This window comes from Aulonocara stuartgranti, assembly GCF_965226115.1.
Source record: "Aulonocara stuartgranti genome assembly, chromosome: 23".
In the NCBI taxonomy this organism is placed as follows: domain Eukaryota; kingdom Metazoa; phylum Chordata; class Actinopteri; order Cichliformes; family Cichlidae; genus Aulonocara; species Aulonocara stuartgranti.
Window position 1 is genome coordinate 33101236 of NC_138958.1, and position 16375 is coordinate 33117610.

Here is a 16375-nt window from a genome sequence, read left to right on the forward strand (position 1 = left end):
TGGCAGAGATCATCCAGCCATGGGAAATCTCTCTAACACTTAAAAGAGTCAGTTTTTTACCAAGTCCTCAGTCCAAATCTTTAATCTTAGGGGAAGTTGATGTTCGTGAGCAAGGTATGACCTACCACATTGGTGTCTGTAGTGCTCAAGGACAAAAGTGTGCCTTGCACTCAGGAGATTTGAAATTTTTGAACCTTTCCCCTCTAGAAATTAGAAAGGAACCTCAACCAAACAGAACTGGCCAAAGGTATAGTCCAGAGGAGAGCATGAAGATAAATAGTGGGAACGTGCGTATTGTCCGGAAACTACGTCTGTCAAGTTCTACAGAGAATGAGGAAGACTTAAAATCACCGAACTCTCCCATATCAAGACGCCGTGGTGTATCCGAGTCTTCCCAAGATGAAATGGAATCCATGTTTTCAGACACACAAGGGCAAGACCTTTTCCTTGCTGTCCAACCTGTCTCCAGTCAAGGAGAATCTGAAGGTGATGACTCTGACAGCAGACCAAAGGGACCAAAGAGACGCAATACAGTGAAAGGTAAAAGAAAGCAAAAGTCTCTTGTCTTGGTGTCATGTAAGGAGCCATCCTGTCCTCCTGAAGAAACTGATACAGCAACATCTCCAAAGACTAGGCACAAATGTTCACTCTCCAGGCACAGTCTTGTAGATGTTTCTACAAGGCATCTTTCTCTTTCCCAACAAAGCCTTTCACAGAAATCTTCATTGGACAATGGAAGCCCACCATCCCCAGCCAACAGTGAGGATTTCTGCTACACCTATACTGTGAATACTCCAGTAAATGGATCGCTTAGGCAAGAGCACTGTCGATCAGTATCCACAGCTGACCTCTATGGTAAACTCCGTCCTTTAATTAGTGATGACAAGACTGAGAGCAGTGGAATCAGAAAGGTCAACAGAATGTGTCTTGTCTCTGAAACCTCAACTTTTGAGCAAGGCCAAGGAAACTCCCCGGAATTTGAAGGGAACACAAGCCGTGATGAACAGCAGTCCACAGCCACGACTCAAGTTACACAGGGTTTGAGTTCAAATCGTGTGAGCAGATCTCTGTCAATGTCAACCATTGAAGGTGACAAATTCCACAGAGCCAGTGAAACACAGCAGGATATGGAAGAGGGAGCTGTGTCTGGTCTGAAGGGGCTGGGGGAAAGAGCTGGTGGTTCAACTGCCCTAGACTCGGCTTATCTAGTCAAACAGTTTGGAAAACAAGGATCAGGCCGTACTGACTTCAACCTGCCAAGTGGTATCCACGCAACTGTCAAAGGGCAGCTATTTGTGGTGGATTGTGGTAATGCCAGAATTCAAGTCACAGATCTCCAGAAGAATGTTGTACAACAGGTGTCTCCTTCAGGACCTGAAAGGTCATCCCGCATCTGCAACTACTTTGATGTGGCTGTGAATTCAAAGGGCCTCATAGCCCTGACTTGTGCTGCTGAACGAGCTGTGCTGGTGTTCAGTCGTCATGGACGGCTGCTGCAAACATTTGGAGGCACTGCAATCGGTTCTACCACTGAAGAGTTAGATGCTCCAAGAGGGGTCACTGTTAACCGTCAAGATGAGTTTTTAGTTGCTGATATCAAGCGCGGCACTTTAACTGGCTTAAAGCTGGATCCCAAAACAGGGGCCAGGTTAGAGCGCACAGTGGTGACAGGGTACCACAGACCCTACTTGGTTGCAGCTTGTCTCACCACTGGGCTCATGGCAATATCAGAAAGAGGCAATGAAACTGGGCGTGTCCCATGCATTCGAGTCCTGGAGCCAGGCTGGAACACTATCCGAATACTGGGAGTGTGTTCTGGCCTGGGGCCAGTCCTGACCTGTCCATGGGGCCTCTGTATCGACAGTGATGGGGATGTATTGGTGACAGATTGGGGTAAACAGCACCACCGTGTTCTTATCTACCCATCCAAGGGAGTTGGCTGGCCTCTGGTGACTGACAACCTAAGTAGCCCAAGAGGTCTAGCCCTTCTCCCTGATGGCCACATGGTAGTGTCAGACAGCATGAATCACTGCATCAAGATCTACCAGTACAAATAAATGCGGTGCATGGTAAAGACTGAGATGCAACAAAATAGAGATACAGTAAGGGTGAAAAGTTTTAGAACACCCCAATTTTTCCAATTTTTTATTGAAAACTATGCAGTTTTATGTCTCATTGCACTCTGAAATGAAAGCATGTATTTTAAACTTCTGACTGATCAATGTAGCCACATTTGGCAGATATAACAGCTGAACACACACCCGTGGCATTCACTCTACAACAGAGATCAAATATTCTTCAGAAAGTTCTTCCCATATCTGTTGCACAAGTTCCCATAAATGTAGCACTTGTAGGTTGCTTTGCTTTCACTCTTCTGTCCGGCTCGATGGGTTTAAGTCTGGAGACTGTGCCGGTCACTCCATGTTTTCAAGCTTACCATCTTGTTCTTTTTTTCCTGAGGTAGTTCTGGCATAGCTCGGACCTGTGTTTTGGGTAATTATCTTGCTGTAGGATAAAACCCTGACCGACTAGGAGGATAACAGAGGGTATTGCATGGCGCTGCAGAATGCTGTGTTAGCTGTTTTGGTTCAGGGTGCCTCTCACTCTGTACAAGTCAAATCAAACTTCAAGTCATCACACTTCCTCCTCCATGTTTGACAGTTGATGCCACACATTGTAGAGCCATCCTTTCACCTACTCGAAGGCATAATACCTTTTTCCAGTCTTCAGTAGTCCAGTGGCGATGTCTCATGGCCCAGGCAAGCCTCTTTGTCTTATTCTGACGTCTTAGCGATGGCTTTCTTCCTGCAGCTTGTCCTGTCAAACCTGCAGCTTGAAGTCTTCTCACAGTTGAAACTGAGACTTGCTTACAACAACCACTATTGAGCTGTGCTTGAAGCTGTTGTCCTGTGAGCCGCCTGTAACACGAACTGTGAAATCTCAGAAACTTGTCCTCTGATTCAGTTGTGGCTTTGGGTCTACCAGACCTTTTCCTGTCAGAGTTTGCCCAAGTTTCATTGCCTTTTGATGGTGAAAGAAACTGTACTCACTGACACCTTAACTTTCTTTGCAATTTCTCTTTAGGAAAGACTTACATTTTTAAGTGTTATGATGGTCTGTCTCTCTTCCATTGTTAATTGCATCTTTCTTTCTTTCTTTCTTTCTTTCTTTCTTTCTTTCTTTCTTTCTTTCTTTCATTTTTGCAGCAACAAACTACTTTCTGCCGTGCAATACTGTTCAGCTGATGCTCACGAGGGTATGGTACCACAACGTGTTCCAATACTGCTTTCATGCAGACGTAAGTTGGAACACCTGTAAGAATTAGTCGCACCAGCTTTCAAGGGTTGATCAAGCTCTTTTGTTGCAGAACAGCTTTAAATTGTTAACCCGTTTTGTGTTCCCTGAAAAAGGCCTTTTTGAATAGTTCTGAAATGCACATTATTTTTCAGTTTTGGGTAACCTTACCCTTTTTTATCCTCTGGTAGTTCACCACTTACCTTCTCACCATCTCAATCTATTCATTTGACTTGAATTGCATTAAATAACTGGAAAAATTTGGGTGTTCTTAAACTCTTGACCGGTAGTATATACTAACAATAATTGGTCTAATAATTTGAGGTAGGTTAAACTCTTAGAAGAGTTATAATCTGACATTTTTTGAGATTCTTCTAAAATCTTGTATCTCTTACCAGTTATATTTGACATGATCATGCTTGAAGAGGTTTAAAGATTTAGTGTCATAAGTTAGAGTGGTGTAGAAAATTACTACTTTGATAGAATAAATTTTCAATATTTTCCTTTAATTTCCAATTCCAGAAGATGCAAGCAATATGGCATGCTTGGAAAATGTGAGCACAGTGCAACGGGTACATCTGTAACTCTTGATAATTGAGTGTTCCTGCGTGATATTTAGACTTTTTGTGTATATTCCCATATTGGAAAACATTTAGATGATGAATAATAATCATGACAAAATATAATAAACTCATTGTAATCTCTCCTGTATCAAACTCTTTAGTTGGCTTGGGAAGGTCTGAATAACGTTTGTACTGTCAGTTTCTTAGTTAATTTTATTAAACTTTCATTCAAATCTAATTTCCAGCTATTTTGTTGTTTCTGGAGATTTTTTTTAACCCTACACTTTCAAGGGTGGTTCAATAGCTTTTGGGTATTTCTATAACTGAGAAACTGTCCAAAATTGCAGTATTTCCAGAAATCTCTTACAAACACTGTAACACAAATGGAGTCTTTTTTGACCAACGTGCAGTTATCAAATGTAGTTAGAAGTGGTAACCAGACAGATCAATGATTACACTTTAATCTGCTCCATAATGAAAGTAAATCTTCTCCTCCTTTACTCTCATCTCAAGGCAGATATAGAAATATATTTTGGTCTGCACACATTCTCATGCAGAAAGAATAAAAATTAGCAAAGTTGAGTGAAAAGTGATAAATAATTATGTTACAGCCATATTTTGCAACAACAAAACTTCCATCACTCTGGCTATACAAACACACACACAGGAACACAGGATTTCCCAACCTGTCCACCCACACATGCACAGCACAGAATAAAAGTGCAGCTTCAGCTCCTGTGAAGCTACAGCTACAGCACCAGTCCAGAGTGAGACTCCAGATCTGAGGACTTCAGCAAGAGAAACATGGAGCTGATCACCAGAACTCTGCTTCTGGGTCTGGCACTTTCCCTCACTAATGCAGCACCTGCGTGAGTGTTAATGAGCTCCATTTATATTTTGAAGTTTTAGTCAAAATAGACAATTCGTGTTGGCAGGATTTTTCCTACTATCCTGGCTTTAAAGGCAGCATGATGCGCCATGTCTTTTAAAATAATTTGCGAACACTTGCAGTACGAATTCTCTGTGTGTTGATTCTTTGTTGAGGTTAAAAAGGCAAAATGTGAAACAACTCATAAATTCTCTCAACTCTGTAAATTCAGGAATAATGGAACATATTAAAATTGATAACCTTTCTCAAAACATCAGTCTGTAACTATTTAGACATAATAATAGAATAATTTCTGGATTTTTTCTTCTTCTTATCAGTTGGCGATTTAGTGAAAAAGTCAGCTTTATCCATTTGGAACCCTGTTTGTTAGATTACAAAGGTCACCAGATGGATCAATTGAACAAATTTAAGACTGCTTAGTCATCATATTATTGCGTTGTTTTGTAAGTGACTCACTTTTTTTCATCTAGTATAATAACTTTTTGAAATTATCTACAGGCATCAAGACGAGCCAGCACCAGAAGGTAGGATTTTATGTACATAAACTGTACGTTGTTTGTCAGTTACATAACAGCTAGATCTCAATCACAGCAGCATTCTATACCGAGCAATACTCGTATGTGTCTAATGACATGCATTTTGAATATTAAAGTTACATTAACAGTTAAAAGTATGTTACTTTTATCTTGGGAATAAAGATGGAGATGCTGCTCTACCAGACCGGTGTGAAGGAATTGAGTTTGACGCTATCACTCTTGATGAGAGTGGAAAAAACCCCTTCTTCTTCAAAGGTATTGGACATGTTCTTTTTCTTAAAATGTTGGACTAAATCATCCTCTAAAATATTGTGTCTGTGGTGTTTTCTCCTCAGAGGGCCACCTGTGGAATGGTTTCTATGGTCCAGCTAAACCCTCAACGATGTTCTTCAAGGAGCTAGATGAACACCACCACCTCGGCCATGTCGATGCTGCTTTTCGGATGCACAACCCAGCGAAACAAGATGCCCACGATCACATCTTCCTCTTCCTGGTACGATCCTCATATGCTTTCAGCTATCATATGGGTCAAGACATCTTTTACTGATCTCAGATATTGTGTACTACTGTGTACTATTGTGTACTATTTCCAGGATGACCACGTGTTCAGCTATTACAACCACACTCTGGAGACCGGATATCCAAAAACTATCCAGGAGGATTTTCCTGGAGTCCCCACACATCTAGATGCTGCTGTGGAGTGTCCTCAAGGAGAGTGCATTACCGACTCTGTTCTGTTCTTCAAAGGTATGTTGGCATTTACTGCTGCAAAACTATTCAGTAAGTCGAAATGAATTCTTTGACAGCATTTTGTTGAGTACTGTGATATAATGAGGCTACAATAAATAAAAAAGAACATTGTGATGACTTGTGATCTCCTTCTCAAAGTGGTCATTTCCCTCCATAGGGCAAGATGTGTATGTTTATGATATAGTCACAAAGACAGTGAAGACCAAGACGTGGCCCCACCTGCCTCTCTGCACCTCTGCTTTCCGCTGGGCAGAACACTACTACTGTTTCCATGGACACAACTTCACCAGGTTCAACCCAGTATCAGGAGAAGTTAGCGGCACGTACCCAAAGGATGCCCGCAATTACTTCATGAAGTGCGAAAACTTTGGTGGGTTCATTAAGAAGAGAATCTTAGAGATTCATTTTGGAGGTTTTTTTGTCAGATACATACAATCTTGTGTGTTTCCCGCAGGTCACGGAGGTGATCACAAGGCTCCTAAATGCAGCGAAGTCAAACTAGATGCCATTACTACAGATGACAGAGGCAGAATTTATTTATTTACAGGTAATGTGACATATGTTTCAAATTCTCAGTCAGCTCTCACTTAGTGTGATCTCCCATAACTGAATAAATAGATTATAATTTAATTATTTCTAGATGGGCTTTTAGCTGAGGGAACTTCGGACAGTCCTTGTATTTTGAGTTAATTTAGGATAAAATTTAAAGCAAAAAAATGATATTTCAGTTATTTTATTGCCATCAAACATCAAACTGTAAGAGTTTAAATACCAAATAAAATAACATTAACAGTCAACTAAATAATGATGTTACCAAGCTAAACTAAGAAGGTGCTTATTAATAACACACTTAAAATAGCATTTAGCTATTTGGCTAAGTAACATATAGCCTTATGTAACTGCTAAAGTAGGATTCTTTTGCAGTTTAGTTGTTGCACAGATCAAACAAACAAATTGTCACTTTTCTTTTTTGTAACTTTACAACTTGCCAGGTGTATTTTTGAACTTTAGTGAGAGTCAGGCTAACCCGGAAAGTTTACAAGGAAACAGCTGAGCTAATAGCATGTTGATCCACACTTTATATGTAGCATACAGATTTAGGAGTGCTTCATCCAAATGTGATCCTGTAAAAAAATGTCTTTAAGTTTTCTGCCATGATAAAGAACAAGTTCAATTTCTCAGGGCTTAACTACATGCGTGTGGACAACAGGCGTAACGGCCTTCACGCCTTTCCAATAACCAGGGGATGGAAAGAAGTGACAAACGGGGTGGATGCCGTTTTCTCCTACACCAACAAAATGTACCTGATTAAGGTAGACACCATATAACCCCCCCCCCCCCCCCACCCACCCACCCACACACACACAATTTCTGTGTTGAAGTTAAAACTAAAATCCACTTATTCTAACAAAACACTTATAGGATGATCAGGTTTACATCTATAAAACTGATGCCCACTACGTCCTGATTGAAGGCTACCCTAAATCCCTCAGGGAGGAATTAGGCATTGAAGGAACCGTGGATGCCGCTTTCCTCTGTCCCAATGAACACACAGTTCATATACTCCAAGGTAAGTTACTGAGTGCTTATGTCTTAGTTTTTGTGGAGAAAATTGGTATTTACATTTGCTTTCTCCAAAAGGACACATGATTCGTGACGTTGACCTCACTGCCACGCCCAGGGTCATCAACCGAGAAATACCTTTGCCCTTGCCTGACATTGATGCTGGTCTCTGTGGTCCAGATGGCATTAAAGTGTTCAAGGGTTCACAGTATTACCTCTATGAAAGTCCCATGATATTGGCTACAAGCAGGATCGCTCCTGTTCCTCGAAACATCACGTCAGGAATGATAGGGTGTGAGGATTAATCAGAAAAAGAAAAATGAGGAAGAAACCTTAATAATAATTTACTGGCAAGTCAGTTTTTGGACGTGAAGACTCCAGCGAAAGCTAAAGTAATAGGGAACAGCTTTATTAGGTGACCAACGCGTTTCGGCTTGTGGCCTTAATCAGGGTCATTCAAGTCAGTTTTTGGAAAAATGATCATGTCTTGCAATGAAGTTTTACTTGCTTGGTGAATAAAGCATTTTTCATGGTGAAATCTTTATTATTAAAGCATCTATATTTTGAATCTGCAAGCTTGGAACTGAAATCAACCAAGTTCAGTTAAAATGAAGTAATGTCAGAGTTTGGCCACAAGAGGACCTGCTGTACAAAGGCATGCATATTCCCATGCATGGCTCTGTCCCAGTGATTTGCTTCTTTAATGAACAAAGTGTGACTTCTTCTTGTTGTTGCACTGATATTACAGGTCCTCTTGCTGACCAAAAGTTTTTTCTTTTCTTATAGCTTTCAGAAATGATACTGGTACTTTAAAACTTATATATATTTCTTTTCTGTCAGCTTTATACAATCAATACGGAGTATTCAGGTATCTGAAAAATCCTTTTCAGGACTATTACTTGACTAAAAGGCATCAGGTCAAACAAACAGCTCATGCAGATTGTTTTCAGTCATTGCTTCTGTGCCCAAATGAGACACATCCTCTGATGTCACATCCAAGGGGGCACTTGAGTGCTCTAAATGCCTCTTTTGTAAGTGCATCTGCCTTCCAAGGGGCTCTTCGGTCGGCCCAGATAACATTTCGGTTAGCTTAAGTGCTCCTTTAGTGTGAAAACTAGGAATTAAAAAATGAACTTTTGGCTTAACCCCTCCCTCTTAAATAGCCTATTGATTGCACAAATACACAAGGGCAGCACAGTAATGCACGTGATGGAGCTTTTATCCATTGTGTTGATTTTAAAATAATTTTCCTCAGACAATCTCTTTTTCACCTTAACTTTTGAATATGTCATATGACAAATAAAACTTTTACTAGATCATACCTTTTATTAGCTTCTTGAACGTGTTGTAGGTTTTACAATTATTTTTGAAATTAAAAAATGAAAACAAAGTTAATTTTTAATATGTCAACATCAAAGTCAGGTATTGCATTTCCATCATCCTTTTATTATCAATATGTATATGTAGATATATATAACAGAGTTATAAATCCAGTTCTCTCTCTTTATTGCAAAATATTTAAATTACTGTCTCTAGCCATACTGGACCATGCAGACACGTACGCACCAGCCTGCAAGAGTCCAGAGGTCGGAATAGCATTAGCAGGCATTCAAGGCCTTTTCTCTCCCCGGAGAGGTTTTTGTTCAGCCAAAATCCCTGGGACTTTCAGCCAGCATAAAAGAAGTGCTGGCCTCAGCACAGTTTAATGGGTGAGGCCACTGGGACACACACACACACACACACACACACACACACACACACACACACACACACACACACACACGAATATGTAAGTGCATATTCGCGCATGCGATCCAGTGTACTTGTTACTGTGATTAAATAATAAACATCTGTTTATGAATTTATTGATTGTCAATGCTTCTGTTAGCTTCTTTTAGACCGGTTTTTGTTCCGCTTTCTAGCACTGCGCATTTAACTGAAGGAGCTTGCTGAGCTGAAGCAGGAGTTTTTGTTTTTCTAATATTTATTTATTCATGGTGTCATGGTGAGTTATGACTTTCAAAAGACAAATGCAAATAAACATATATATTTTCCATTTCCTGTATTTAGAGGGATTGCAGGTCGAGTGAACTATTTTGCCACTTGGCAGAGAGCACAGTTCATACCTGTTACATATTTTTACACTTCAACTGAGTTACTTGATTTGTGATAATAGATGTAATTAAAAGAAAATGACTCAATTCGATTTAGACTAGGAATACACTATCTTGGCTATACTTGTGTCAGTGGGTCTATCCTTTCCATTAAGTTGTATGTTGTTTGTTTCACCACATGTCAGGAGCTATGCCTTGTTTGATAGAGGGAGAGCTAGCATAGCATGGAACGCTAATAACAAAAGCTCAGTACGTTGTAACTATTTGATATCTGCTATATCAACAGCTCTTCTTTGTAGTTTACAGTAGCTTTGACTCCAAATGAAGCTCCTCAGCCTCAGCAATCGATATCATACAATATCATACATATACAAACTAATAGACTGCTTTTTTTCTATCTCACATTTTGCCTACAGGCTGCTAGAACATAATTAGGTTTACACATTTTTGGATAACAACACAACTTTTGTAATTTTGCATCTGTACACCACCACAGTTGATTTTACAGTGATGTGGAAAAGTATTTGCCCCCTTCCTGGTTTCTTAGGATTTTGCATAATTGTCACACTGTCATGTTTTGGGTCATAACATACATTTTATTATTAGTCAAAGAAAACCCGAGTAAATCCAAAATGCAGTTTTTAAATGATGATTTAATTTATTGTAACTGCCCCCATGAATTAACTACATTTTTTTAAAGCTGACTTCAGTTCCACTAGCCACACCCAGGACTCATCACTATTACACCTGTTGAATTAAGAAATCACTTAAATCTGTCAAAGTGAAGGCATCTTCTGTGGCCTGAAATACCACAGAAGTAGGGATGGGAATCGAGAACTGGTTCCCAGTATTCCAATTCTTTAGAATGTTAGTCTACTTGTCTATCAATCCCAATTATTGGCTCTACTTACACGTATGGTTTGATCTATCAAACCAAGTCATCTATCAAACTTGATGGACACCAACACGTTCTCACTCCCAAAGCGTAACATTTTACGCTAGGTGACAAATAATCAACATATTACGCTTCTGGCCACCCAACACGTCCCTACATTACGAAACATGAGAACCGTTTGGAATGAATCTACACATGTACGTTCGTTTCGATTAAATCGCTTTGGAAAACACTATCTAACGTCATTAGAGTGCTGGTTAAGGTTAGAGATGAGGTTATGGTTAGGTATAAGGTTAGGGTTAGAGCTGGAATACATGGCTGGAACGTGTATTTCATCCATAACCCGGCTTGTAGCATAGGAACGCGGACGGTCACCTTTCGCGTTCCTCAGGAACGCGAGACTTGACAAATCGTCATTATATTACTCCTCGGGAGTGAGAACAGGCTGTGGAGGCAGTGTTATAGTTATGTTATAGCATGGACATCACTAGTACTTTTGATGATGTATTCTAAGCTTACATGGCACACTGTCTGTTCAGATTCAAACAAAGTCTGCAAAACTGATGGGGAGGAAAAGTGCAAATATGAAGAGCATGTTTTTCAGTTAAAAAAGACCCAGCTGGATGCAAAAAAGGCTCACAAACAGTGATGGCAGACGCAGTAAAAGGTCTGAAAGAGCATCTCAAGGTATCAAGCACAACATACGGTGATCAGTCCAAAGGTTCCAGAGAATCATTGACTGCACAAGATTTTAATTTAAAAAAAGTAAAAAAAAACAAAACAAAATACTCCTTGCACTTAAAATGATCGTTGTTTGTCCAATTGAAAATGGGGGACTATGTAGAATCACTGAGGGTTAGATTCAATGTATCACCAAAAATTTAATTAAAGAATCTTTAAGTGTTCCCTTGGAGCTTGGAAATAACTAGAAGTGGCTGTGCATAGTGTACATCTGCACAAGTAAAGAAGAAACTGATAAAAACCCCACATTGGCTGAGAGGCAGAATAAAAGACTGATGCAACAAAACCATGAATATGCTAATTAGCACTCTCAGTTCAATTCAATTTTATTCATATAGCACCAATTCACAGCAGTCACCTCACGGCTTTGTAAAGTAAAGACCCTAAAATATTAGAAAAAAATCCCAACAATCATACAACCCCAATGGCCAAGCACTTTTTACCAGGAAGAAACCTCTAGCAGAACCAGGTTAGGCTAAGTTTTAACTACTTTCCATTGAAATCAATTGGCAACATTGCTCCGGACCCCAAAATATTCCAAAACAAGCAACAAATATAGGTATGGTACAAAATATTTATTGAGTAACAGTTCTGTAAACATCTGAGGTAAATCAACATTTACATCAACATGTTCTTCAACAAAAGGTTCAGACAAAAGGCCCTTCTCTTCAAAGACAATCATTTTACAGTGGGAGTAGTCGCAGGGGTTATTCTGTGTGTGCTCCTGCTTGTGTAGATGATAAGTCCATCATATAATCTTCATCATTTCCCATCAGAAAGTCTTTGATTCAAGGTACATCCACTGGTAAAAGCTAGAGCCAACATCTCTTCAACCATTTTCAGGACAGAAAAATATCACTTTAGTTTCATTTCTCGTCCATTCCAAGTCTAATTGTGTTTGTTATTTCCACAAATAAACTAAATATGTTAATATATCCCTCTTTATACGAAACCCTTCTGATTTTTGCTTCTCTCTAAATATTTCAATGTCTTCATAACTGTCTAACTGTGCAAAACTTTACCTACATGTCAAAGATACTAAGAACAACTTGGTACAATAAAGTTAAAAAAAAAAACATTTAAGCAATAAAAAAAGATAATACCTTATTTCAAAAAGTCATCTTTTTAAAAGAAACTCTAACATAATGTATTTTCTGTATTATCTCTTTGGTGGATATTTCTTTGGTTTGGTTAAATCAACACATCACAACCTGCAACTTCCTCTCTAAGAATAGATTAAGTGGTTCAGCATCTACAGTGTGCTGAATTTATTGTCACCCAAACTTGATCAGAGACATAAACTCTATCCACAAACAGCATTTATGGGGGGGCTTATTTTATGCATTACAAAATGATTTGTTCTTAACTACAAAGTATGTAGAACAAGTTCCTTTCACCGTATATTGATTCTCATTTATCACCTTGTTTCTTATGTTCATTTATGCGCTTTAGGAGTTGAACTCATGACATGATGGAAAACTTTAACTCCGAACTTTGAAAAGTTCCAAACATGAACCTCAGATTGACCCCATCAATGGTATGCCATCTAGTTTTACAGAAAATACATTCTTAATCACAAACTTAATGACTGCAATAACATCATAATCAAATAAAACAGAGGTAACACTCTACGAACAGATTCAATGTCACTTGAGGCATGTCCCATCTCCAGCGAATAGCAAATATTTGGCAAGTACTGTGGCACTTCTTCTTCTCCTTCACTGTTTTGATATTGATATTGGTATTAGGCCATTAAAAAATACCTTAGGATGTCAACACTTTTACAGATTGATGAAACCTGAAATGTGACATAGTTAATGTAATGGCCTGTATTTATATAGCGCTTTTCTAGTCCCCAAGGACCCCAAAGAGCTTTACATATCCAGTCATCCACCCATTCACACACTGGTGATGGTAAGCTACATTGTAGCCACCCTGGGGCGCACTGACAGAGGCGAGGCTGCCGGACACTGGCGCCACCGGGCCCTCTGACCACCACCAGTAGGCAACGGGTGAAGTGTCTTGCCCAAGGACACAACGACCGAGACTGTCCAAGCCGGGGCTCGAACCGGCAACCTTCCGATTACAAGGCGAACGCCCAACTCTTGAGCCACGATCGCCCCTTATGTCTGAAAAGGGCTCTGGTTTATACCATGAACGTGGTAGATGCTTGCAAGGGATATTGTATTTTGGGGAAACAACCACATTTGCTATGTTGTTTAAAATTTATACTAGACAAACGATCCAGCAGATCCAATTGAAGCACTATTTATCTGTGAATCTGTAAATCCAAAAGATAGGTGGTTGTGCTAATCAATATGCCTGGGAGCAAGGGTAGCTATATATAATATATAAGCTAGCAGTCTAGTCTAGTAGCGGCATTAGCATCTTTGGAACAATAGGTCAGACCCTATTGTTCCAAATTCCTGAGGCAAAGCCCCTAAGGCTCTCTGAGCAACGGAAAAGGGAAGGGGAGCATTAGTGAGTGTCAAATCCACAGTCCAGGATGAAACATAGAGCATCCACGAATACATCGGGAGGATGGACCCCAGAAATAAGCAGCTGCAAGAATGCCTCTGGCAGCTGAAGACAGAGGGCGATGGATGTACCATCGACAGATAGAGGAACTAGATGGCATCAAGATTTCCTACTAGTGGCTAGAAAAGGCCGGCCTAAGGGACAGCACAGAGGCACTGATCATGGCAACACAAGAACAGGCCCTAAGCACCAGATCCAGAGAGGAAGGAGCCTACCACCGCCAACAGGTCCCAAGTTGCAGCTTGTTCAAAGGTGCCCAGGAGACTATCCACCACATATTAGCAGGATGTAAGATGCAAGCTGGGGCCATTTACACTGAGAGGCACAACCAAGTTGCTTGGATGGCGTCCAGGAGCATCTGTGCTGCATATGGACTAGAAGTCCCCAAGTCCTGATGGGAGAACAGCGCCAAAGGTGACTGAGAAAAACAGGTCGAAGGTCATGTGGGACTTTGAGTTCCAGGCAAGCAGATGTTGGCCAACCAACCAGGCATAGCGGTGGTTGAAAAGGAGCAGAAGACTGCAATCGTGATAAATATGGCAATTCCAGCAGATAGAAACATCAGGAAGAAAGCGCTTATGAAAACAGAGAAGTACTGAAGGAACAACTGCAATAGGAAGGGAATGGAAGGAGCTCTAACCCTAAAACTGGAAGAGTGGCTCCAGCAGATTCCAGGCACAACATCAGCAACATTCAGTTTATTCTGGAAATTTAGAACTTAGCTTTATTAAGAATATTAAGTTGACTTTATCCACTACACCATGTCTACGCCATCCAAAAAGTGTAAAATATGAACCTTTTCAAATTGAAATGAATGCACATTATCGAACAATCACTAGATCTATGTTTATGCATTTGGTTTCAGTATATGAGCATTACTTAAAGCACTTTGATATTTGACAGCTGAGCTGTGAAGTATGTGAGGAAAAAAGTGTTTAAATTCAAATGTTAATCACTGACTGTTCTTTGGTAGGTTGCATTTTTTTTTTCAAGCGTGTCATTTATAAGCAACTCAAATCTGTTCATAGAGGAACACAAAGTTGCAAAAATACAAAACACAGTTTGCTCCAAACCACTCTCTCTTGCTGTCCTGATGCAAGGCTGACTTTTTTCCCCCCAATGGATAAAATTGGGTAAATTAAAGCTTTAGGGAAGTTACTAATAAGCAACATAACAACCTAGAATGCATAAACCATTATCCATGTGTTTTCTTGTGTTTTTAATCTGGCAGGAATTAATAGAAAAACAGGACATAAATGAACATTCCTATGTGGGATGTGTTAATTACTAACAGCAAAGTAAAAATGAACACTTCTTAGATCATATCGCTTTCTTTTCTCTCAAAAAAATCTAAGAGCTACAGCATAATCTACAGCTCATCTAGAAAATTAACTTAAGAGTCCTCCTAAACAAAACAGCTCCAGGGAACTCAACACTTCCGTGCCACACTGCAAACACAACCAGCAGAAAGAAGGCAGTTTTTATACTCAGTTCAAGCTGCAAAACTTAAACCTGTTCAGTAAGGAACTTTGAAATACTGTCTTATTAGTCGACTCAACTCTTATGCTAAGGGGTTTTGCATAGTGACAAACTTTGGCTCAAAGTCAGTAAAATGTTAAAGCATTTATGGTTTTTGGTTTCTTATGTAAAACTGCAGTTTGATCAGAGACAAACTTTTTAAAAACATAGGTAGTTCTGTATAAAGTCTTGTCGTGCATATCAATGCTGTTAATTATTATGTATTTACATATTTATATATAGTTTACCCTGATGTAACCGCAGAGATATTATTTTGTAAACACGAAACATTATAAATATACCTAAATGCAGACACACACACAGCCTGTAAAGCCTTAGAACTACATCTCTGGGTGGGCCTGCTTTATGGTCACCTGCTATTTTCTAATGCTGGTGAATCCCTCTATTTATTAAAACTACAGGCTGTGTAGAGAGCGTACACAGAGATGGACGAGTTCTACACACTTACGACACTTCAGCTCCACCATCACATCACAAGAAAAATTAAAGCTCAAGAAACAAAAGTGCAAACCTTTCCTCTGATGTCTCACAGGAAAGAAATAAAAGAAAGATGAAAATTAAAAAAAACTGCACAAAAACTTATTAGTAGGTCCAGTCATCATCATCATCATCACAATAACCTTTCCTTATATGTATTTTTGCTGGCTGTGTGGATATTTTAAGTGTGCAGTTACATTAAATATCATCTAGATTTCTTATCCTGTGTTATTCTTTTGTCAAAGAGGAGTGAGAGAATGGCCAGAGAAGCAAAATTAAGTAGCAGCAAAATTGACTTCTGCATTTCTGTCTTTGTGTCAGTAAACTACTAAAACAATGGATTTGATATGATTAGCTTAAATTGGCTGGGGGTTGTTTTAGTGATACTTTTTCAGTGGGCAATATCATGGCTACAAGAAAATTCCTGAAAACTCTAAGCTGGAATGACAACCATGGCCTGACAGGATTTTTGGTCT

The 16375-nt window shown here is 39.6% G+C and overlaps 1 protein-coding gene across 2 annotated transcripts; it reads left to right on the forward strand.

Moving 5' to 3' along the window:
- The first annotated feature begins 4618 nt into the window (after positions 1-4618).
- Positions 4619-8119, forward strand: hpxb (hemopexin b). 2 transcript variants are annotated; one of them, XM_082523066.1, is made up of 10 exons: positions 4619-4726; positions 5245-5270; positions 5445-5537; positions 5618-5775; positions 5876-6029; positions 6190-6402; positions 6487-6579; positions 7215-7345; positions 7455-7602; positions 7674-8119. In XM_082523066.1, the coding sequence occupies exons 1-10, from the start codon at positions 4662-4664 to the stop codon at positions 7898-7900; spliced, it is 1308 nt and encodes a 435-aa protein (XP_082379192.1). In that variant the 5' UTR covers positions 4619-4661; the 3' UTR covers positions 7901-8119. The 2 variants fall into 2 exon arrangements, with proteins under 2 accessions (XP_082379192.1, XP_082379193.1); XM_082523067.1 differs by having other exon boundaries at positions 6217-6402.
- Positions 8120-16375: the final 8256 nt, after the last annotated feature.

Bases quoted from the DNA above. Each gene is read 5' to 3' on its own strand.
- hpxb (XM_082523066.1), top strand. From the start codon at position 4,662: ATGGAGCTGATCACCAGAACTCTGCTTCTGGGTCTGGCACTTTCCCTC. The intron at 4,727-5,244 runs GTGAGTGTTAAT...AATTATCTACAG, and splicing joins CTCACTAATGCAGCACCTGC to GCATCAAGACGAGCCAGCAC. The intron at 5,776-5,875 runs GTACGATCCTCA...TACTATTTCCAG, and splicing joins ATCACATCTTCCTCTTCCTG to GATGACCACGTGTTCAGCTA.